Here is a 25,065-nt window from a genome sequence, read left to right as displayed (position 1 = left end):
TTCTACAATTGAAAAGAATAAAAATATACATAATTGGCATCACTGGATTTATAAAGAGTGGCACTATAAAATGCGACCATTATTTATACCGTAAGGTGAACTCCGTTCTAGGAAGAAAACAAAAAAAACTATTCTAGTATATGGCGGTTTATGGCTCATTGCAAAACCATGAACGGGATTTTTCTCAACCTCTTCTGCAGGAGCACACAGCTCTCCTGCCTCTGTGCTTGAATGATCGTTTGGAACAGTAGCAACATCTCACTGGCCTGAATTGTGCACACTGATTCTGCAAGTAGAGACAGCTGTACCTCTGCAGCATCGGAGGAATATAGTGAAAGTAAAGCAGACCAGATCCAGTGATCAGAACAGCACTTACAAGCTCTATTCAAAAACACTTGTAAGCACGGTGCTACTAGCCTAGGAGACTGGCCACAGCTGGTGAACTGCAGCAGTGATCAGTAACTTAGGAATCAAGCAGTAGAGAATAAAGTTAAAAATCCCTCAATTCTTGTGAAAACATGGAATTTTTAACAAGTGCAAAGTTACTCGTTTTTACAAATGGTTAGCAATTTTTATTATTCATGAGAATAACCCTTTAATAAAAGAGTAATAAAAAATCCAGCATCTCTGAAAATGATGATAGTGAACGGTAGAAGTTGCCTTTTCATCATCCATTAAAAAATAATGTTATGAGTCTTGAAAACTGAATAACAAAGTTTGGGGAAATAAGGTTAAACAAAAAACACCACATTATCTGTACAGCCATAACCAGAATGATCCAGAAAATAAAAGTGAAAATCTTTTTATCCCACAAAGTAGAACACAGCAGAAACAAACCTTAAACAATAGAGGTGGTATTGGTATTTTTCTCTCTTATAAGCGCTGTGCTCGGCTATTTCCATCAGTATCTGACGTGAGTGGAGCAGCAGCAGTGATGTTCAACTAAGTAGCTCCATTTAAAGGGAACCTGTCAGGTCTGACAAAGCTATAAACCTGTAGATGTGGGGTTAATCTGCAAGTTAATAGCATTATAAAATGGTGCCTGGTTGCTGTAATTTGTGTGGTACCCAGGAGAAAATGAACTTTATTTCTCCCAGGAGCTGCCGGCTTTCAGTCATGTCTGTGCTGCTAGTCACCACTCAGTAGATTGTAAGCACACCCCAGCACTTTGAATGACAGCCGGCTCTGCACTGAGGTACTCCAGAGTAAGCTGTCAAAGTTCCAGTGTGTGCCTACAGTTGCAGCTTACAGTATACTTAGCAGTGACTAGCCATGCTGACACGCCTATGTGACAAAGCTGGCAGCTCCCTGGAGAAATCACATTCATTTTCTTCTGGGTGCAACACTTAGTACAGCAGCTGAGCACTTCTATAACACTATTAACCTGCAGATTAGCCGCATATGTGCAGTATAAGAGAGTTATTGGACAAAACAGACCCTTTAATCCTAACCACAATGGGAGAGGTACAGAGATTGGGGCAACTTTTCTTGTGTCCAGTGGGGTCCCAGATGTCAGGCCCTCAGCATTCAGACATTTATCATTTATCCTGTGGATAGGTGATAAATGTTTTTTTTTGTGGCAATACCCCTTTAGCGAACATAAATAATTTGTAAAACTAAAGTGGAGCACCACAAACACAGTGAAGGAAATAATTATTTGATCCCTTGCTGTTTTTGGAAGTTTGCCCACTGACCAAGACATGAACAGTCTATAAATTTTAAGGGTAGGTTAATTTTAACATTGAGAGATAGAATATCCAAAAAAAAATATCAAGAAAATCACATTGTATAAATTAGATAATTTTTTATACATTTTGCAGTGAGAAATAAGTATTTGATCCCTCTGGCAAACAACACTTAATACTTTGGTGGCAAAACCCTTGTTGGCAAGCACAGCAGTCAGAGGTTTTTTGTAGTTGATGATGAGGGTTGGGCACATGTCAGGAGTAGTTTTGTTCCACTCCTCTTTGCAGATCATCTCTAAATCATTCAGATTTTGAGGCTGCCACTTGGCAACTCGGAGCTTCAACTCCCTCCATAAGTTTTCTATGGGATTAAGGTCTGGAGACTGGCTAGGCCACTCCATGACCTTAATGAGCTTCTTTTTGAGCCACTCCTTTGTTGACTTGGCTGTATGTTTTGGGTTATTGTCTTGCTGGAAGACCCAACCACGACACATTTTTAATGTCCTGGCGGAGGGAAGGAGATTGTCACTCAGGATTTTACGGTACATGGCTCCATCCATTCTCCCATTGATGCGGTGAAGTAGTCCTGTGCCCTTAGCAGAGCAACACCCCCAAAACATAATGTTTCCACCTCCATGCTTGACAGTGGGAATGGTGTTCTTTGGATCATAGGCAGCATTTCTCTTCCTCCAAATACGGCGAGATGAGTTAATGCCAAAGAGCTCAATTTTTGTCTCATCTGACCACAGCACCTTCTCCCAATAACTCACACAATCATCCAGGTGTTCATTGGCAAACTTCAGACGGGCCTGCACATGTGCCTTCTTGAGCAGGGGGACCTTGCAGCACTGCAGGATTTTAGACCTTTAAGGCGTAATGTGTTACCAATGGTTTTATTGGTGACTGTGGTCCCAGCTGCCTTGAGATCATTAACAAGTTCCCCCCGTGTAGTTTTAGGCTGATCTCTCACCTTCCTCATGATCAAGGATACCCCAACGAGGTGAGATTTTGCATGGTGCCCCAGATCGATGTCGATTGACAGTCATTTTGTATTTCTTCCATTTTCTTACTATTGCACCAACACTTGTCTCCTTCTCACCCAGCGTCTTACTTATGGTTTTGTAGCCCATTCCAGCTTTCTGCAGGTCTATGATCTTGTCCCTGACATCTTTAGAAAGCTCTTTGGTCTTGCCCATGTTGTAGAGGTTAGAGTCTGACTAATGAATTGAGTCTGTGTACAGGAGTCTTTTATACAGGTGACTATGTAAGACAGCTGTCTTTAATGCAGGTAACGAGTTGATTAGGAGCGTCTAACTGGTCTGCAGGAGCCAGAACTCATTATGGTTTGTAGGGGATCAAATACGTATTTCTCACTGCAAAATGCAAATAAATTTATCTAATTTATACAATATGATTTTCGTGACTTTTTTTTTTTTGGATATTCTATCTCTCAATGTTAAAATTAACCTACCCTTAAAATTTATAGACTGTTCATGTCTTTGTCAGTGGGCAAACTTCCAAAAACAGCAAGGGATCAAATAATTTTTTCCTTCACTGTATGTACTAGACGATTTAAGCTCATATGCCCAATATCAATGATATAAGTAGAATATGTTGCAGAGTCTTTATTTTACTCAAGACATGCAATACATGGATATGAATAGGCAACATGTAATACATTTCTTCTGACAATTAAAAGGTTGCCCCAATGGGGTATACAATGCAGTATGGCAGACAGCAGAACAAAATTTTATGTTCATAAACCTGGCCTATAAGTTAGGTACAAGGAACAACAGATCATTATCCTACCTTTTCCACACGACTTGGCAAGACAACACTGGCCAGAGGTATGCTGACTGGCAGCTTGTTAGGTTGGACTGTGCTAAGTGGGATACTAATAGGCAAACTGGTGATGGTCTCAGGGTTAAGAGCAGAAGAAAAATCTCTGGATGTCTGAAAGAAAATATAAACAATGAAGACCTAAAAAAACTAACTGCAAAGTGTAACTAATTTTTTTTTATTAAAATCCGTACAATAATCTACAGCATTAGCCCACCTTATCAGATCCTCTTTCCATTGCAGTCTGTCCAGCCTCAGGAGATGAAGGATGTGACTCCTGAGGACTTAGCTGGATACCATTTAAAATTGCAGGACTCAACAAAAAACTACTTTCTCTCACCATTTCACTTCTAGATACAACAAACAAAATTAAGTGTATTAATGCCAATAATGCAAATTCAAAAAATATTTTTACATGGTGCCCCATAAATGTACGACTGGAGAGGTTTGTAAATTATGTTTTAAGGCGAGCAAGAACCTCAAGGAAACAACTTTCTCGTACCTATGAGCAATGTCTGGGCCTTTGGAATTAGGATCTTGATTAAGATGACGCCTCATAGCAATTTTGGCAGGAGAGTAGCGTGTGTAATCTGGTTGAGACTGGCCATTTTTTTCTCCTTTGTGCCGTGATGCATTTAGATCATTGTGATCTACACGAGATGGTGTGCTTTCTTTAGAGCAAGGCCTACTCCCTCCACCACGACATGAGTTGTACAATTCATAGTGAGAAGCATGACCATTAATTAAGGATTCAGGGCTCATGCCATTGATGCTGGATGACTGAGCAGGGAGCAGACGAGTTTGTGATCCCTCTGGTGGGTAGCGAGCAGCGAAACTACCCTTAGAGCGACTGTTACTTGGTGGTGGATCCTCTGATAATGTGGTAGATTTCAGCTGAAGCAACTCCTGTTGCCTCTGAAATTTCTCAAGCTCTACTATACTGATCTGAAAATAAAGAATGAGCAAAGGGTTAAGCATGTAAATAGTGGATGTCAGCTTTTCAAGTACTTGTTCTCCATCCCTGCACCCCACCTCCCACCTGATTGTTTTCACACTCTGCACTAATACAACCCCTGGCAAAAATTATGGAATCACAGGGGTCGGAGGATGTTCATTCAGTTGTTTAATGTTGTTGAAAAAAAGTAGATCACAGACATGGCACAAAACTAAAGTCATTTCAAATGACAACTTTAGGGCTTTAAGAAACACTAAAAGAAATCAAGATTAAAAATGTGGTACTCAGTAAGGGTAATTTTTTTCAGACCAAGCAGAGGGAAAAAATGATGGAATCACCCTGTAAATTTTCATTTCCAAAACCAACACCTGCATCAAATTAGATCTGCTTGTTAGTCTGCATCTAAAAAGGAGTGATCACACCTTGGAGAGCTGTTGCACCAAGTGGACAGACATGAATCATGGCTCCAACAGGAGAGATGTCAATTGAAACAAAGGAGAGGATTATCAAACTCTTAAAAGAAGGTAAATCATCACGCAATGTTTCAAAAGATGTTGTTGTTCACAGTCAGCTGTGTCTAAATTCTGGACCAAATACAAACATGGGAAGGTTGTTAAAGGCAAACAGACTGGTAGACCAAGGAAGACATCAAAGCATCAAGACCGGAAACTTAAAGCAATAGGTCTCCAAAACAGGAAATGTACAACAAAACAAATGAGGAACGAATGGGAGGAAACTTGAGTCCATGTCTGTGACCGAACTGTAAGAAACCGCCTAAAGGAAATGGGATTTCCATACAGAAAAGCTAAACAAAAGCCATCATTAACACCTAAACAGAAAAAAACAAGGTTACAATGGGCTGAGGAAAAGCAATCATGGACTGTAGATGACTGGATGAAAGTCATATTCAGTGATGAATCGCGAATCTGCATTGGGCCAGGTGATGATGCTGGAACTTTTGTTTGGTGCCGTTCCAATGAGATTTATAAAGATGACTGCATGAAGAGAACATGCAAATTTCCACAGTCATTAATGATATGGGGCTGCATGTCAGGTAAAGGCACTGGGGAGATGGCTGTCATTACATCTTCAATAAATGCCCAAATTTACATTGATATTTTGGACAGTTTTCTTATCCCATCAATTGAAAGGATGTTTGGGGATGATGACATAATTTTTCAAGATGATAATGCATCCTGCCATAGAGCAAAAACTGTGAAAACATTCCTTGAAAGAAGACACATAAGATCAATGTCATGGCCTGCAAATAGTCCGGATCTTAATCCAATTGACAATCTTTGGTGGAAGTTGAAGAAAATGGTCCATGACAAGGCTCCAACCTGCAAAGCTGATCTGGCAACAGCAATCACAGAAAGTTGGGCCAGGTTGATGAAGAGCACTGTTTGTCACTCATTAAGTCCATGCCTCAGAGACTGCAAGCTGTTATTAAAGCCAGAGGTGGTGCAACAAAATACTAGTGTTGTACTGGAGTGTTCTTTTGTGTGTTTGTTTTTCATGATGCCATATTTTTTTCCTCAGAATTGATTAATTCCATAATGGTTTCCCTTACTGAGTACCACATTTTTAATCTTGATTTCTTTTAGTGTTTCTTAAAGCCCTAAAGTTGCCATTTGAAATTAATTTAGTTTTGTGCCATGTCTGTGATCTGCTTTTTTTTCAACAACAATAAACAACTGAATGAACATCCTCTGAGCCCAGTGATTCCATAATTTTTGCCAGGGGTTGTACAAGCTGTACTTCCCTGCAGTTCAGCCTACTCTTCAGCCTCCATCTTGAATTCCAGATTACACCCTGCATTTTATTCCTTTATACTCCTTTTAATCCCAGCATCATATGGGCAAATATACTAAATGTACAAAGTAAGCAAATATATTATAAGTACAAAGTCAAAAGACTGAACTGTCATCTGTTACATTATTAATGTATGACACGAGCTGTCTAGTAGTCATCACTAACTGTGATAGGAACTTCAACTCCTTTTTAGAGAACTTCAGGGGTACAGTCCTTGCAATATCATACAACGTGTTCTGATGACTAATATAGTGACCCTCTTCAGAGAATATAAAGACATGTAATTCCCAGGGAGAGGGGGGGGGGGGGATCACCAGGAGATCATATGAATATGACTGAACTGAAAAGAACGGACCCATGGATTTTCCAATATAAAGGAACTAAATAGATGAATTACATATACTGGGTAAGCATATAATATGAAATAAAAGTTGTGAATTTGTGTAAAGGGTTTGTAAAAAGCATTACGCATGTTCCAGAAAAGCTATGCATGCTGCCTCAAACACAAGGCATCATACACAGTTGCCTGTATTTGCAAACAATGGTTGCATATATAAGAAGGAAAGTTGATCCATTTCTCTGCTTTATCATCTTTATAGCCATTTTTCTCATTATAGCCAAAAATTATTTTAAACACTAGTGCATCTTAAAAGGATAGTAAGAAGGAATTGTCTAGCAATGGACAACCTAACGTTTAATGTAACGCAACTACAGGGAATAACTGCGCTGACATCACAGGAGCAACACCAGTCTGGGGGTTGTCCAGTAGGTAACAAACCCTTTAAGAAATACAACCAATACTGTAAAATATCACTGACCTGTAACTCCAAACAATGCTTTTGCTTTTCTGAAATCTGATTTTTCAGTGCAGATTTCTCTTTCATCAGATTCTCCAGGGACAGTGTATTCCAGTCCAATTTTAACTCTTCACAACGAGCCTTCAGCTGTTCATGAAAAGAGAACAAAAGCTACATTATTTCTGGTGTAGTAGGTGTGTAGAAGTGGTCATTTTTCCTTCATCTGTATGAAGGTGTGGTCCAAACTAACAGCAGATGCAGACCACGCCAGGAAATTCAGGTAAACTGAATTTTTCCCTACAAAAAAAGGGGGCATTAAACTTGCTTAATAGTGGGTTGTTCATTACTGGACAACCCCATATTAAAAATGTCTATAGTACAGCAGACACCTGTATACTTACCATACCTTCAATGTCAGCAGGGTTTCTCTGATATTCGCAGTGTGTCTCCTGCCAGTAATTTGGCTGATGACTGCATTTGATTAACAGCTGCTGATAGCTGCAGCCTTAACAGTTAATAATAATTTTATTTATATTGCTACAACATATTCTGCAGCACTTCACAATTAAGTTCTTCTCTGCTGGAAGAACGAAGGCTGCAGCTACCACTGGCTGCAGTGATCACGTGACATTATGTGTAATGGCAAGGGAACACTATGTGCCATCGATAAAGGGTTGTCTAGTAGTGGACAATCCCTTTTACACCAGGATTTTACCAGTGGTACAAAAAAGGAAACCTGCATTTGTGCTCATATGGCTACTAAATAGATGGCACAGCACTGGCTGGTTAGATTTTCATCAAGCCAAGAAAACAGTCCTGTGTAATCTATTTAGTAGCTATATGAGCACACTGGCAGATTTGTGTGCCACTTCTAACATGATAGTGAAAAGAAGTTTTACAAGTAAAGTTTCATGGCTATTAAAGGGATTGTCCACTACTAAACAGCCTCTCATTAAAAACCCAGGGTGCAGTATTAAAATACCAAACAAACTTGTATACTTGCGTCCGATAAAGGGATTGTCCACTACTGGACAACCCTTCATTAACAGCCCTAAGGTCCAGCACTAAATCTTTTTTTCTCAGCTAACAGGTGGATTGCACTTGAAAATGACATATGTTAAAGCATGTGAAGAAAATCATGAAGACTTTGCGACTGGATACGTCAGGCCTGGCTCCAATTACACTGACTATAAACCGAATATTTAGGAGGTGACGCTAGAGGGGACACAATGTAGCCCAATGCTTAAAGTCATCTTTCACAATGCAATAAGCCCAAAGTACCTTAATGTACAGCACTATGCAAAAGTTTTAGGCAGTTGTGGAAAAACTGCTGTAAGGAAAGAATGCTTTTTGTTTCTGACTATCTCAACTTGCATATGAAAATGATGATCATTATCGTTTGCGTGGTACAATTGTTACTCATACGCTGACTGACTATAATCATACAAATCTAACTTTCTGCAAGTGCACCTAGAAGAATTGAAGTGTTTTTTAAGGAAAAGGGTGTTTACCCCAAATATTGATTTGATTTAGATTTTTATTTTGATTGTTCACTTTCCATATAATTAAAATGTTAACACTTCTATTCCTGAAAGCATTTATACTTTGCAGCACTTTTTTCACACTTTATTAACAAGGTTTTCTATCACAAACAAGTAAAATCACTCTTTGAATAAGCACCGCCATGCAAAAGTTAAAATTGAATGCCATATTATTCACCTGCAAAATGAATTGCATGAACGTTTCACAGACGAATGTGCACAGCATTAATACCATAGATGGCAGAAACGTAGTCTCAAATAGCTCTACTATATTAAGAGGACCGTTCACCAGTTTTAGCATGCTCAACTGGCCACATCATATAATAGTGGCTGCAGAGATGAGGCAAATGTAGTTTTTATTACTTAATTTCTCCTCTGTGTTGTGGGGATATTAGCTTGTTAAGTTTAGGTTAGCATTTGTTACAGCTGTGGTAGTGGGCATTTCCAGACATTCTTCTCTGGGGGCGTGTACTTTTACCCCTGCATGGGTAGTCCAATCTTAAGAAGGAAGCATTATGCAGATGAGTCAAGAACACATCCTGTTACTCCATCATTTTCCCCTTAACTGGTTTCATGAAACTACACAGCTCAAATAATGAGAAAAAGGTCCTGTTTTTTACATAGCTGTGATATGTGTATTTAATATGAAGGAAAAACAGGTTGAACATCTGTGGATTCTCCTGCTCGCAATATTCCAGAGCATCTAGTAAGCCATTGACACTAAAGATTCCATGATTTCTTTTACATCCATCTAAACCAAGTAGAAATATGTCAGCCATAAGGAGGACAAGGGAAGTCACCAGATACAAAAATACAAGCTTTTTTTTTATCCATTGGTTAAATCCTTACTGCCTAAGCTGCATGGCCTTGTCACAAATGCTTCTTCTGCATATAGGCATATGATGTGGGTGTTTCTACTAGACACACAATTTCCTAGCTTACCAGGACCAGACTTCGGTTCCTCAGTTCACCATTTTCCTGCTCCAGTTGCCGACTTTGTTCTTTTAGTTGAAGATTGTGAGCAAAAATCTCCTTCTGGGCCTGAATTAGGTCACTGAATGTCAGGGCCTTGACTCCCAACTATGGAGATCAATAATAATAATAAAAAAACTTCATGACACTGAATTTTTATACAAATCATAACTTTCTCCATCAGCCTTACACAAAAACTACCAGATGATTCATTTTAAGAACAATGAACTAAGAAAAACAAAGATTACAATATCTGAGCTTTAGTATACAGTAAATGGCATGCCTATTTTTTTTCTAGAAGCCGTAATGGGGAATGTGTCAACAAAAAATGGCTTACTATTTTCAATAAAAGTTTTAATGCTAACCCTTCCCCACCCATAACATACTATTGCATCGGTGTGGATGTATGAAGCGAGCTCAAGAGCTGAGCCCGCTCCCTACTAGTCATCTGTCGACTATGTTACACAGCCAACATTCGGTAACAGCAGCGAGTGTAAAGAGTTTTGACTGATGTGGTTAACCCATTAAAAGCTGGTGTTAAAATGCAGACAGCAGCATTTAAACCGCGCCAGAAAACTGTTCTGTGTGTAAATCACCAAGTTGGTAAAGAGCAGGGATCAAAGCCAATTGGTTTCCAGTTGTTACAGCGAAATGGCAGACGTAGGTTACAGAAGACCCTCGCTCAGCTGCTGAGCCCTCAGCATCATTGAACACACATGTATGGTACACTGAAAACGACATCCCAAGCAGGTTACCATGCTCAGGTCAGGGACTGTACCTCATCTAGCTTTTGCTGAAACAGTTTCTTGATCTCCTCTTTTTGCGCTTGGCAGTGGGTGAGAAGCTGTTGAGCAGCACCATGTAGATTCGAATTTTTCTCCTAAGAAAGATATTTAAGATTTATACGCTAAAAAGAAGCAAGACTGAAAACATCCTCATCACACATGAAAAAAGAAAAGCCATATGTACATTTCCGAATCCCAGAAGCCGGAATCAAGAAGCTACAACCTAAAGTTTACAGTTCTTCGCATCTGTCAATTAGAAATCTGAGAGCTAAAATCATTTTAGGTGAAAAAAAAAAAAATTAAAAAACACCCACCTTTTCCTTTTCTAACAGTTGCTGAAGCCCAGCTTTGTACTGAGGAGTCTTCATGTAAGACATAAGCTGCAAGTACTGTATCCTAAAGGAATCTGTTTACAGAGAATGTGATCGTAAGATGTACAGAAAATAAGCGGCAAACGATTAAGAGCCTGATAGCAATGAAGGAGTATGTGTGCTTACAGATAACCCAGCCCTAGAGGTACAACATACTCTTACGAATATAATAGACGTACTAGAAAAGAAAAAAATACAGGCAGGAGAAAGGTGAAATAGATAATCATGATTAAGTCTAAACAGGGACAAGAAATCAGTAAAATAGTCAAAGTAAATAAAGTAGCAAAAATAAGAGAATAAAGATGAAATGTACCATTAAAGTGGGAAAAATAACCTTGCGTTGTGATAAGATATCCTAGTGTCCCTTCAAAACAATAGCTAATTTTCGGATTGCAGGAAGACATAACCAACCTGAATTCCATCCGAAGGAAAAGGGGAAAAGGTACAGAATAGACAGAAGACACAAAGCAAACGTAACCAAAAACAAACGGTAGAAGAAAGAAAAGCAGAAGAGAAAAGTGTGAAATAGTATGAGGAAAGGAAAAAAGGGAAGGACATATGGGCAACAAGTACAGATTGAAAATAAAACAAAACTGAAATGAATGAAGAAACATACACCTGCAGGATAATATAAAGTAATGATGCATGCATCATAAGCAGGACATACAAACACAACATGTAGTGGAAAATAAGACTAAGAGTGACGAAGAGAAAGCAGCAGACACATGGGCAGCTTCATGGCAGAGAGCCTACGCTCCGGCCTGGGAAAAGGAGGCTAACCACGATCAGCCGAGAGGCTCCACTGCGGAAAGCAGCTGCTATACGGGGAGGTGAGAGCAGCTAGAGAAAGGCAGAGTGTCAGACATTAATATAGGTCAGACATTATGCACATGTCTCAGATTAATATGGCCGTTTTGGCTACAAGTACATTTGTCACTCTGTAAAAGTCCCCGGAGGCAATTTATTAAGAAGGGCAGTCTTGACGCCAGTCTTAAAAGGAATCTGTCACCAAGTTTTTGCCACCTAATCTGAGAGCAGCATATTGTAGAAACAGACACTCTGATTCCAGTGATGTGTCACTTACTGTAAAGTCTGTTTTAATCAGCAGATGATCATCAATACAGGATTAGTACACTTGTTGTCAGGTAGTCATCAATATTAAAGAGCTTTGTATAACCCCACCCCCACGACCAATTGGCAGCTTTCTGCCTATGCACAGTGTACACAGAATGCTGCCCCTCAGTGATGTGGGTGGTGTTATACAGAGCTCAAATAAAATTAATAGTGAAGCCATTAAAAGGGGATTTAAATTCCCCCCAAAATTCAAGAATTATTACAGCAAAGACACTGTGCACTACCTGTGTGTGACCAGCGCCCTTTACAAGCCTTTTTTGTGTGCAATCCTAATACTAAGCAATCACCCCCCTCCATTAATTTGTAGGCTGTGAGTGGTTGTCATAAGTATTTTGCACCACGTCGCCTCCATCTTTATTATATGGGTTTGCATCCTGATAGTATATTCGTTCTGTGACCTGGGCAGGCAATTACTGTTGCCCTTTTTTGCTGTGATAATTATACAGAGCCCAGCATTCAGATACCTGGTGGATCTGCAGCAGATAAAACTGCAGCAAGCAGACAAGAAAGTGATCCATCCCTGGAGTCAGGGTCTCTTGCTACTTCATCTAAAAGCACCATGATGTAGGGACAAACTGGCAACAGATTGCCTTTAATAAAAAGCATGTTGGAGTAAAATGTGTTTATTTTATTAGGAGGCATGAGCACCTTCGTAAATTAGGAGCATTTTTTGCTGCACATGTGCCAGAAAATCTATGTCAGTCAACGGCACTATAAGTTGCACTTCATTTTTGCCACTTTTTGGTGTAATTATAGTATATTTTTCAGGTCATGTGTGATTCTTTGATGATTTTTTTTTTTTTTTTTTTAAACCCATACAATTGTGAAACTTAGTATTCCAACATCTATTGAATAAAATGTTCTTGGTTTGTGGAACACCCCCTTAAAAAAGAAGCCATCATCAGAAAAGGACCTATTGTTTAAAATTAAGATTGAGTTACACGTATTGTATAAAAAAAATTGCCAATTTTATTTTTTACATTACAATCTTTAAAAAAAAAAAATAAAAACGTAATCTCAGCTACCGGGGCTTTTTTAGATTCCAACTTTGTCCTTTCAGGAAGAGTTTTCAGCACGGCTTTTTCTCATAAGAGGCAGGAGTACAGTGACCGCTCTACACCGCTGATAACACAGGACCCACCTATCACAGTAGGCAATGTCACAGCGGACCCTGCTCCTCTCTTCCCTTCACAATGACCCGTACACCGGCTCATTCAACACTTCAAAAACAGAAAATATGGCCTGGACCTGACCATTGAAGCTATAAGGACATGTGCCATTTCCCAAAATAGGAACTTGGATTGTAAAAAAGTCCCAGTGTGAAGATTGCAAGATTTCCATTTATTTTTAATGCAGACCGATATGCAATAAAAAAAATGCCAAAAAATGTTAAATACATTAGAAACACTGGATTTAAACAATAGGTCATTGTCAGATCATAGCTTCCATTTGTGAAAGAAAAAATATCACAAATTGTTATCTTGGCTCAACATTCAGGTCGTTTTTTCAACTAACACCAGAATTTCAGATGATTCACGAAGATCCATGTTGGGCCAATCATGTCAAAATAAAGGTCATAGTCCAACTCACTACCATTAAAGATGGACAGAATCCTTAAATGACTGCTCCTTGAAGAGGTCATTTTCTTCTGTAGAACCTAAGAATTCTTCTATTCATACCACCCCATGTAGGAGTCTTACCAAGCAGCTTCTGCAGTGCTGGAGGTGTAGGTGAAGACAACAGCTGGTTGGAAGGTTGTCGCTGCACTTTGGGAGGTAGCTGAAAGTAGGGACTCTGAGGTGACTTGTATGCATCTAAATACAATATACAAAATAGAAAATTAAAAAAATATATTTAATTGTCAACAAAAAACAAAGGCAAGGACTGCAACAAAATGCAGCAATTCATTCTGTAGTTCACTGACAACTACACAATAAAAAACACAAATGATTAAAAATAAACTAAATAAAATGAAGGGCTGCATCTAAGCCCTTTACCAATATTGATAATAAACTTGTATAAAACTTTCACAGACTTGTTACTGAAAGGCCCTGATTGTGGTACCGGATAGGCAGTGGGGCAGATTAATACCGCCAATTCCTAGACTACACAGTCTTCGAATGCTCCAGATTTATCATAGTGTATATAGCACCAAATGCATCAGCAGGACCTCCTGTCTTGACAAGTCTATTACTTGGCTTTCTTTGTGCCAAAATGGGAGCCAATTTTTGGTGCACAGTGTTGCACATAAGGCATTTTCCACAAAGTGGCAAACTTTTTAAACAAAGCCACAGCCCTGGTCAGACAAGGCGCAGAAAGTATAAATACGCATAAACGGATAATTAGACTCATTTCTAATATAATATTCTATTCGAAAAAATAATGAGGATACCCAATATTAAATACATTAATTCTCATACCTCATTATAATAAATCAAAAAAGTAATAATTCATATGTTACCAAAATTAGAAAGTTTATTACATCAAGAAATACAAAATTACACAGTTAGACAAAACCCTTTTATAAAAATTGCCCCTAAAAAAAAAGACCCATTAAAAAGACTAGGGCAGTGTGGTTCTAGATGAAAGTATTCTTTGGCACCATGATTATATTATCAAAATTGAACAAGATACAAAATTAGGGTTCATATATTTTAAAGAGAGAGATACATGAATAACATATATTGTAAATTTCATACATGTACAGCTTTATAATAATAACCAATTATAACAGTAAATATGGTTACAGTGCATGATTCTGAAATGGATATTAAAGACTAAAGTATGTATCTCACGTAATTTAGATCTATGTCATGATCATTATCTCAATGGGTCCGGAGATCATCAGTTATAAAATACAAAGGCCACCCAGACATCACTCAAGTTCCTTAAACAAAAAAAAAACTGGGCAGCCTGCAGCTGTTAAAGGACTATCGATTTGCTTCAGGACGATCAGCGGTCATTAATTAATCTAGAGAGATTGACCACACTTTCATGTGCACAGCACTGTCATTAGCACAATAGTTCTGTGTCCATAAAATAGCCTTGTTCTCGGCAACACAGGTTTACACAGGACGAAGTGTAGCCAAAAACGATGATTTTTAAGAAAGCTTAGAAATTATGTTACCAGGTGAATGAGTTTTGCCCGTTGTTTTGGCCAATTGGCAGCTCATTTAATCTGGCTGAATATCGGTTAACGAGGATTCCTAAAATAAAAAAAAGCTTGTCCCCAATCATCGGCCAGTGTAAAATCACTTTACACAGACAACTTTTCTTCCTGTACAGACCTCGAACAAGAGTTTTCCCACAACCCCGTTAAGTACAGTAACAACTTGTGGCTCAATTTTTTTTTATTTTTAATTGGTTGGCTCAAATCCGCTTAGTATTTGTGCCTCGGGGGAATCTCCTGAATCTCCAGGCAAGACATATGTGCGGTGCCATAAATCTATGAAAATCAGCATGGTTATTACATTTCTGATGACGCCTGATGATTCCTTTGTACATCTCTTACACAAATTCACATCTAAGCTCGGGGGTGGTGATATCAGAAATGTAAACTACTGCTGATTAGAATAGATTTCTTTGGGGGGGCACTTTATATGATCACACAGCTAGACACATTAGATTATACTGTGTAACCTAGTGATGGTCCACAAGGAGGTATGAAGTTGAAGAGGACCTGCCACCAGTTTGAGCATGTTAGCCTTGCCACATGATGGAATAGCGGCTGAGAGTTGAGTAAAGAGTAGAATTTATTTTGTAATTTCTCCTGTGCGTTGCAAAGATATTAGCCATTATTCCACGATGTGGCCAGTTTAACACGCTCAAACTGGTGAAAGGTCCTCTTTATCAAGAAGGTTAAGTGATCTCTCAGAGGAAAACCTTAACAAAACTAGCATCAATGTGACAATGTGCACACCACAGGACATGTAGCCAAATATATGCTTACCCTGAGGATTTGCCTGTGTCGGGGACTGTGGGGGAGGGATATTCTGTGAATGGACATTTTCCAGTGCAGTTGGGGATTTGGAGGGTTTTCGTTCACTTGAGGGTGCAAGCAGTTTCTTAGGGCGTCCACGTTTTCGACCAGCCATTTTCCTACCCTTTTTACTGAGTCTTCTTCGAGCTTTGGCTGGCGAAGTCTTTTTCACAGAAGCTGGCTTCTCTTCCTCAGCTTCTGAGTCCTAAAAAATAAAAATAAGCAGGTGATGAGTTCATTACTTCCCTTTTATCTTTAAAGCTTTTCAGCCCAAATATGGTTGTTGTCCTTTATTATATATTGGCTATAAACAGGTCCTACCTTGGTCTCCTGAATTTTTGTAGGGGTGGTGGTATTGCTCTTTCCTTCACGATGATTCTTCCGTCTTGTTGTTTCTTGCTCCTCCTAACAGACAAAGTTGTTTTAAAATATTTCACTAAAAATGAAGTTATCTAGTATAACACCTGTCCACTACACAAGATTTTTTCACAATGAAAAAAAAAAAAAAAAATCTCGGACAGATTGATCACTGCTGACACTACGTTTTATCACTGCACGGATGGGTGACAGAACACTTACAAGTGAACACCGCACTTCACAGTTCATAACAGGATGGCGTACCCCAACACCTTAAGAGACTTTACTAAAGGTAACAGACTCAAAGTTTCTCAGTGGAGTAAAATTCCCTCCTTAATTTAAAATTAACAGGATGTAAGCAGTGCGGGATTAATAAATATTATACAGATTACGGTTTGGACAATAACCGGTGGATACAACTTATCAGGGTCACTGGAAAACCAAGGTTTCATACTACAGATCCTTTGTAAAAAACTAAGGCACCTGGCTGCAGTTTATTTTTGCCTGTGACTCAGTACATTATTTTTCTCAGCTTGTAATACTCACCCTGAGTTTTGGATTTTTCAGGCTGGAAAAATAATTTTCAAGCTGCAAGACAATTGTGGGAAAGAAAAAAAAAAGTTCAGCAGTCTAAAAAAAATTAAAAGCTATACAAACGTGTTGGAAAAAAAAAAATTGTAATTCAATATTGTGAGAATAAAGACAGAAAAATCCTTACTAAAGTCCGATCAATGGTGTGCAGATAGTAAGAAACTGGCTTGCCGGTCCAAGAAACAGAGCCTTTAAGGGGCGACAGCTCAACAACTCTCATTATTGTGCCAATATCTAAGAGAAAAAGAAAAAATGTTATAGTAAAACTATAAGAGGGGTATACTGTGAAAAATCCCTAAAAAGACAAGTCCTTTGTCCAAAATCTACAAAAGCAGTGAACCTAATCAGAACCAAATAGACAAAACATATGAAGAGGTAGTGTAGGTACGACTCTGCAGGACAAGACCAACAGCATTTGTAGCAACTGGAGCTAGACATGACCTACAGAACCACACGTGCTCATTGTGGTCACACCACTGGGTGACCATACAGAAATGCATTGGAAACCCAAATCGTGTAAAATCCACACCAACTGAGGACATGCAATCCAGAGGGAAGCGGTCAGAAGACAATGACCAGACCGAGCTCAGCAGTGTACACAAAGGAGCAGACTACTAGGGACATGTTCACCAACACTAACCATTTGTCCTGGCTGGCTGAACAATGAATGTGGAAGAAAATAGATAAAGCTTATGGGCCTGGCTGTGTACATCCATCTGTTCTTAACCCCTTCATCCCCAGGGCCATTTTCCGTTTTTTTCCACCGTTTCTTCCACGAGCCATAACTATTTGTCCATATATATATAGCCGTGTGAGGACTTATTTTTTGCGGCACAAGTTGCACTTTTGAATGACCCCATTCATTTCACTGCTTAGTGCACTAGAAAATGGGAACACAATTCGAAAAGCAGTGAAAATGCAAAAAAAAAAAAAAAAATTGGGGTTGTTTACCATGTTCACTATATGGTAAAACTGACCTGGCATTAGGACTCCCCAGGTCAGTAAGAGTAAGCAGATGCCAAACATATATAGTTTGTTTTTTTCTTATTTAAGTGGTGGGAAAAAAACAAAAAAAAAAACGGAAATTTGTAAGAAAATCATTTTTTTTGCTTTTGTCACCATTTTCCGAGACACAACGTTTTCATTTTTCAGGATCTGGGGCCGGGTGATGGCTTATTTTTCGTGCCCTGAGCAGATGGTTTTATTGATACGATTTCAGGGTAGATATGAAGTTGTGATTGTCTCTTATTTCAATGTTGTTGCAGCCAAAATAAACAAATTCTGGCATTGTGAATTTTTTTTCTAGAAACGCTGTTTACTGATCGGATTTATTTCTTTTATTTTTTGATGGATTGGCCATTTCAGAATGCAGCAATATCAAATGAGTATTTTTTATTTATTTTGTTTTATTTTCAATGGGACAAGTGGGTTGATTAGAACTTGTATTCATTGTTTCATTTTTTTTAATTTCACTTTTTACCTGATTTAATAGACCCCTTAGGGGACTTGATGCAGCATAAACACTGCTATGTATAGCTAAAACCATGATCTACAATGAAAGTCAGCCACAGCAGACCCTCAGCTATCATAACCCATCGGCACCCTGCGATCATGTCACAGGCTCGTCCATGGCAGCGTGGAATGACGAGTGCCTCTGTCAGCACGTGTTAAATGCCGCGGTCAGAGACTGACAGCAGATTTTAACAGGTTACGAGCCGAGGGTGGAGCACCGCACCACCCAGGCCTCTTAAAGGCACATGATGGCTGATTAAATCAGCCATTATGTGCGGGGATAGATGTGGGTTCGGCATGTGAGCCCACATCAAATGCAGTGACAAGACATATGACATAAATGTACATCATATGTCGTGAAGAGGTTAAAGGGTTTGTCCCCTTTCAATAAATTCTGGTCTCCGGGCAGTTTGTTATAAAAAGTGTGACACCGCTTCTGGAACTGCCCACAAACAGTCATCAGGGGCAGCACTGGTGTCACTTGCTGCTTCCATCACCGCCCCCCGATGTCATGTCGTTTGACGGCGGTACTAGAAGCTGTGGGTGGGTGCTGGTGTCGCTCATTACTTCTATCTCCTGACGGCGTCTTGTTTCAGTTAGAAAATGCGTTTGCGGGTATAAAAGCAGAGAGAGACAGCACTGCTTCTATTCACGCATGAATCGGGAGACAGGTTCCCTTTAAGATAATCAACATCAAAACAGAAATTAGGGTTCCTGTAATTGGATTTCTACTCTTTCATTTACTCCCATGTGCTTATAACTAAATATTTTTAGCAAAAAGGAGAAAGCCTACCAAAACAAAACTAGGAAAAAACTCACCACTCAGGTTTCTGCTGTTAATTCGGAAGTTGAGAGGTGCAAATGGTTTGGAGGAGACAATTCTGCCACCTGTGAAGTGGTTAAGTAGAAAAAAAATAAGTAACTGCTTCTATTTGTGGTCTCCTAAGCAGAGACTCACAATGCTGCATGTCTAAGTGAATGGCTAAAGCACAGTTCACTGACTTCTTTCACAACGCCATCATAAACCGAAGTACTTCAATCCAAGCCATTGGAAAGAAGAACAAATCAAAGCATAAAACAGTAGAAATGACCAGTACTATGTTATCTTAGCACTGCTCTGTGCAAAAGTAACTGTGAAAAATACTGTCAGAGTTTACTTTATTCATGCTTTTGTAGATTAAGACAAGCCTAAGGAAGAGAAGCAAGTTCATTTGCAAGCATCAGACAACCACATCTAAATTTCTCTGGACCCTTTTGAACAATTTTTTTTTTCGCCTAACATGACCACATACACTGACTACTAGGGCTACGGAGCCAATATCTAATCAAACACTTAAAGGGGTATTCCCATCTCCAAGATACTATCCCAATATGTAGTAGGTGCAATAATAGTAATAATAATATTAGCAAATACCTCCAATTAGAAATGTATTATAGTTTTTCTGATTCGCTATGTCACTTTCCTCATATGCAGGCATTGCAGGACCTTAGGAATCCATGGTTACGGCCACTAGGAACTAGCTGTCACTATCCGTGGTCGTAACCATGGATACCTAGGGTCCTGCAATACCTGCACATGAGGAAAGACATGGCAAATCAGAAAAACTATGCTACATTTTTAATTGGAGGTATTTGCTATTATGATTATTATTACACCTAATACATATTGAGATATGATCTTGTAGATGGGAATACCCCTTTAATTTCTGTCACTCAATTCTAAATCTCTATATTTGCAAAAGTGTAAGGTTATTAGATGGAAATAATAGCATGATATCTTTGTAGGGGCCAAAAAAATTCAGTGTGAGCGAATGTAAAAAGTGTATGGAGGAGAACACTATAGCTCTGTATAATGCTACCAAGTACTCCGGGATCAGCTCCTCTTCTATACAACAGGAGCTGAAATCTGGCAGCAGCCACTAAATAGTGTGCCGGAGCTGTGCTCTTCAGCTCTGTATACTACGGTTTACATCCGACCACCAAAGCAGGTAATAAACAATTGGTGGGGGTGCCGGGACCCTGCTGATCTTAATTTGATGGCCTATTCTAAGGATTGGTTATCCATATATAAATAGGCAAATACACATGACGTATATATTTATTTATATGTAAGCATCTTCTATATTTATTTTTTACACTAAAGTTAGGTGTACTTTTGACACTTTCCTAAATACTTTCTATGCAAAAATGCCCTTTCTACAGTGGAAATGAGCAAGAACTAGTGCCAGCTATTGAAAGTAGCAATCCTAGAAGTCAATATCAATCCTTTAGGCTATGTGCCCACGATGCAGAAATGCTCAGGATTTTTTCCTGAGCGTTTCTGCATCTCCCTGGCAGAAAAAAAATGCATGCGGATTGTACATGTGGATTGTACATGCGTTTTTCCTGCCAAGGACATGCGGAAATGAAGCGTTCTTCACATGCATTTCCGCATGCGGGTTGACAAGCGCTTTCCAAGCGATTTTAGCATCACTTGGAAAGTGCTTGACAACTAGGTCACACTATATAAATCCATGCAAACAGCATGGATTTATTTAGTGTGACCCGAGAGAATGTCAAAAAATAAACCTATACTTACCTTCCGATGGCCCCTGCAGTCTTGCTGCGCTCCTGTGCTGGCTGCCGGCAGATCGTGGTACGCTGTACTGAAGGACCTGCCGTCACATGACTGTGACGTCACCGCAGGTCCTTCAGTCCTGCGAGATCTGTAGGCAAGCACAGGGAAGGAGTCCGGGGGCCGTCGGAAGGTGAATATAATCTTTATTTATTTATTTATTTTTTTACAGCTTTTAGGGTACCTGGGTGTGGAGGAGAGTCTCCTGTCCTCCACACCCGGGTACCATCCGCACATTAGAACGCACCAATTACGCAAGTACAGATGCAGTCTTGCGGAATTGGCACGTTCTAATGCAAGTCAATGGCGGCGAAAAAGCAGCACTTCCGCAAAATAATTAGTAATGCTGCGTGCGGATAATCATTGGGGGACATGGCAGGCCTTCTACCATGCATTTTTTAAGCGTTTCTGCAGCGTTTTTGCCGCTGTGGAAACGCTTAAAAAAAAACGCATCGTGGGCACACAACCTTATCCTAATGAGGACAATTTTTTTTTTTTTGTTAAATTGAAAAAGGATTTGCTGTTTTTTTGGTCACCGAAGCTGTATAAGGGCTGTTTTTTTCTTGGGAGTTGTATTAGTCCTAAGCACCATTTTGGGCACATACAGAACCTAATTTTTAACTTTTATTATTTTATTTTCTCTTTATCAGAAGAAATATAAAAACAGCAAGTGTTCTATATAAAAAACAAACACACACCCCTTAGTCATTGTTTTTGTTTTGTTTTTTTTTGTTACAGTGTTCATTGTTCAGTAAAAATGACTTGACATGATTTTCCAGGTCAGTACGAGTATATATGCCATTACCAAACTTGACTTTTTTTTTTTTTTTTAAAACTATTTTTGTGTATGTGTTTACGGCAGATGTCGGGAAGGAGATAAAGGGTCAAAACTGACTTGTAGGTTTGCTACCAATACATGCATTATTTCCTAGGATCGCACGGCTATATGTCTCCCTAAACAATTTTGGTGCTTTCCTTAAAAAGAACCTGACAGCTTACATGCTTCCAAATCCACGGGCAGCATTGATCAGGCACTGGCAGTATGAACTCAGCCAAGTAGGTTTGCCCTGGAGTGACAGGTCTCTCCCTATAAGCGCATGTAGGCAGAGACCTGACAATCCAGGGAAGTGGCTAGGGTGAATTGGCTTTGCAAGTATGTTTTTGTCTAAACGTCGCAGTGTTTAAGAGTCAAAAGTATCTGGTTGAGTCCATACACTCAGTGCCGGATGTATGGTTCCCAATCCATGGGTAGCAATGTATCAGCTGTCCGGTTCTCTTTAAGGAGAAAAATATACATTTCAGACATGTTCATGAGGTGGCGAGGCATATCAGAAAGCGAATGAAGAAAGAGCATGACCTCAATAGCGATCAAGAGCACCAAAAATGGATGAAATCTTGTGGATCAAAGTAAGCAAACTAGAAAATCATAAATGTAAAAGGGGTTTTCCAACGAACAAAGTACATTTTAATCAACAGATCTTTGAATAATACTACGTTCCACAGTTATGTTGTAAAAGAATGATAAGTCCTAATATTCTGGACCACCGTGTTAGACCTAGCAGCCAACTTAGACAATCAACTAACTTTGCTAAAAGAACTGAGGCGGTCCCCAGACTAGAGGTATAAAATGACCTCAGTGCCACTAGTAAGTATGGATGGAGTCCAGGGAGATTAACTGGAACAGCTGCAGGGCACTGTGATAGTTAATAAGTGGCATTATATGGCAGTGAGTGGTGTATATGTTGAATTAAGGTAGAAACCAGAATCAGGAGCGGTCCGTGTATGCTAGTTGGCTAAAAGCAGTGATATCATTAACGACATTAGCCAAGAGGAACATGGAGATTTACGGTTTTAAATGTAGTTTGGGGAAATGTTCATTAATGTTGTTATATTGTGTCATTGTATGCTTTGTTCTAAAATGCACGTTTTTCCTCCGAAGTATGAGGTTATCACGTATATGCTCTTTACCGCAGTCTGTAGTTTCTTTTTGTCTAAACCATGTATAAAAAAAAAAAAAAAAAAAAAAAAAAAAAAGCCTCTGATACTGTTGTCCGGGGCCAGACCATCACCACACCACGGCCAGTCCAGTCCATCACCAGATATCCCAATGTTGTTTTGCTGATCTGGACACCTGCGTGTGTCAGTGTATTTTCCCTGCCTGCATTCTGAACTGTTCTGCTGTGTATCTCTGAATAAACTTCACACTTTGCTTTTAAGAAGAATGGTCTACAGTGTTTTCCCAGCTATCCCAGCTATCAGTAAAGCCCCCGTCTCACATAGCGAGATCGCTGCTGTGTCACGGTTTTGGTGACGCAACAGCGACCTCACCAGCGATGTCGCTATGTGACACTTTGCAGCTATCAGGCCCCTGCTGTGAGGTCGCTGATCGCTGCAGAATGTCCTGGACCATTTTTTGGTCTTTGCCCTCCCGCTGGTCAGCACACATCGCTGTGTGTGACCAGCGATCAGGCTGGTAACCATGATAAACAGCGGGTTACTAGGGGCACACGCGCACCTAGTAACCCATGGTTTATCATGGTTACCACTCTGCAACGGTGAGCGGGAGGTTACGCTCACCGTAGCAGAGTGGTAACCATGATAAACAGCGGGTTACTAAGTGCGCGTGTGCCCCTAGTAACCCGCTGTTTATCATGGTTACCAAGAAGCAGGCTGGTAACCAGGACGTCGTGGAAAGATTCTTTCCACTATGTCGCTGCTCCCCTGATCGCTGGTGAGCCTGCCTGTTTGACAGCTCACCAGCGATCACTTAGCGACTCAGCAAAAATCCCTGACAGGTTGTATCGTTGTCGGGATCGCTGTAGCGTCGCTAAGTGTGACGGGGCCTTAAGGACTTTCTTACAGATGTGTTTAAATAAAATGTTTCTGTGCTGAGATAATCTTATAAATGGGCCCCTGCTGTGTATTGTGTAATAGCTGTGTATGACCGTACAGGGACACGGTCTAATCATACATCTCCTGGGCAGGGGAGGACGCAAAAGAGTATACAAACATTATAGAACGAGATCAAAAATGATTCTGTGTGTGAGGTAAAACATTACCCTGCCTGTTTTATCACATGAGCGAGTATTTCTGCTTTGTCTCCAGTCCTCTGAGCTCATCATAAATCAAGTCAGTGACATATGAACGCAGCAGGAGCCCCTACATCCCTGACTTGAATTATGATTAACTTGGGGGACTGGAGACTGAGCAGAAATACTCGCTCATGTAATAAAACAGGCAGGGAAATAAACTAATATTTTGCTATAACACCATCTAGCCAAGGTCCTGCAATGTCTGCACATAAGACATAGCAAATCAGAAAAACTATACTACATTTCTACTATTATTACACCTACTACATATTGGGATAGGATTTTGGAGATGGGAATACCCCTCTAAGTCTAATGTGTACGTGGGCTTTAATAGCATCCCTACCCACACTAACAGTTGATTAAAGCCCAGAGACTAAGAGACATAACTCCCAACGATAAATAAGAGTGGTCAATACATTACCTTCCTTCATGTTGGCAAATCTCTCCTTAAGCTGGTGATCGACCTCAGGACCAAAGGCAAAATTATTCACAAAAATAACACTGCAAGATAATAGCAATGTTAATCCCAGAACTTTAACAAAACTTCTTTTTGCCACTCTGTTCGGCAAGATAAGTCTTCAAGCCAGAAGCACAAAAGTTATTCTCATGCTTATTATATGAAGCAAACAGCCTGAATTATTAGGAAACTACAAATTCATTTCATAGCAGTATACCACCACGAAAAAAACAAAGTCCTGCAGCACTCAGTCACAGAAACAGAAATCATTGGGAAAATGTGCATGGCCTAATGGTCCTTGGCTAGATGAACACAAATTAGGGTACACTTGCTGGAAAAAGGTTTTTTCATAAGTGAATATCCTGGAACTCAAAATTGAAAAGGAACTTTAAAGGATTCATTCCAAAACCATCTTTAGCAGGTATTAACCCTGTAAATACATATGCAGCCAGACGCCTTCATTGTCTATGCATCTATCTTAAGAGATAAAGCTTGCTGACTGGCTAATTGCAATAGATCAGACAACCCCCTTCCCAATCTATGCATGGGTCCTAACAGTGGGAGGCTGGCCC

At 39.6% G+C, this 25,065-nt stretch overlaps 1 protein-coding gene across 2 annotated transcripts in view; it reads right to left on the bottom strand.

The window, feature by feature from the left end:
• Positions 1-25,065, bottom strand: part of DOT1L (DOT1 like histone lysine methyltransferase) — a 116,245-nt gene that overhangs the window by 18,468 nt on the left and 72,712 nt on the right. For both annotated transcript variants that reach the window (XM_073686397.1, XM_073686398.1), the window contains exons 9-22: positions 24,458-24,537; positions 19,150-19,218; positions 16,946-17,052; positions 16,774-16,815; positions 16,192-16,275; positions 15,841-16,075; positions 13,592-13,705; positions 10,701-10,792; positions 10,380-10,481; positions 9,572-9,709; positions 7,110-7,235; positions 4,027-4,469; positions 3,742-3,874; positions 3,495-3,638 (exon numbers count right to left, since the gene is read on the bottom strand). In XM_073686397.1, the coding sequence (XP_073542498.1) occupies positions 3,495-3,638; positions 3,742-3,874; positions 4,027-4,469; positions 7,110-7,235; positions 9,572-9,709; positions 10,380-10,481; positions 10,701-10,792; positions 13,592-13,705; positions 15,841-16,075; positions 16,192-16,275; positions 16,774-16,815; positions 16,946-17,052; positions 19,150-19,218; positions 24,458-24,537 (1,909 nt within the window). The remainder of the gene's footprint in view (positions 1-3,494; positions 3,639-3,741; positions 3,875-4,026; positions 4,470-7,109; positions 7,236-9,571; positions 9,710-10,379; positions 10,482-10,700; positions 10,793-13,591; positions 13,706-15,840; positions 16,076-16,191; positions 16,276-16,773; positions 16,816-16,945; positions 17,053-19,149; positions 19,219-24,457; positions 24,538-25,065) is intronic.

The sequence above is a fragment of the Phyllobates terribilis genome, unplaced genomic scaffold, assembly GCF_046119375.1.
Source record: "Phyllobates terribilis strain yellow unplaced genomic scaffold, ASM4611937v1 Scaffold_1__5_contigs__length_1240528914, whole genome shotgun sequence".
Taxonomy (NCBI): domain Eukaryota; kingdom Metazoa; phylum Chordata; class Amphibia; order Anura; family Dendrobatidae; genus Phyllobates; species Phyllobates terribilis.
Note: the sequence above shows the minus strand (reverse complement) of the source record. Positions and strands in the feature narration are given on the sequence as shown.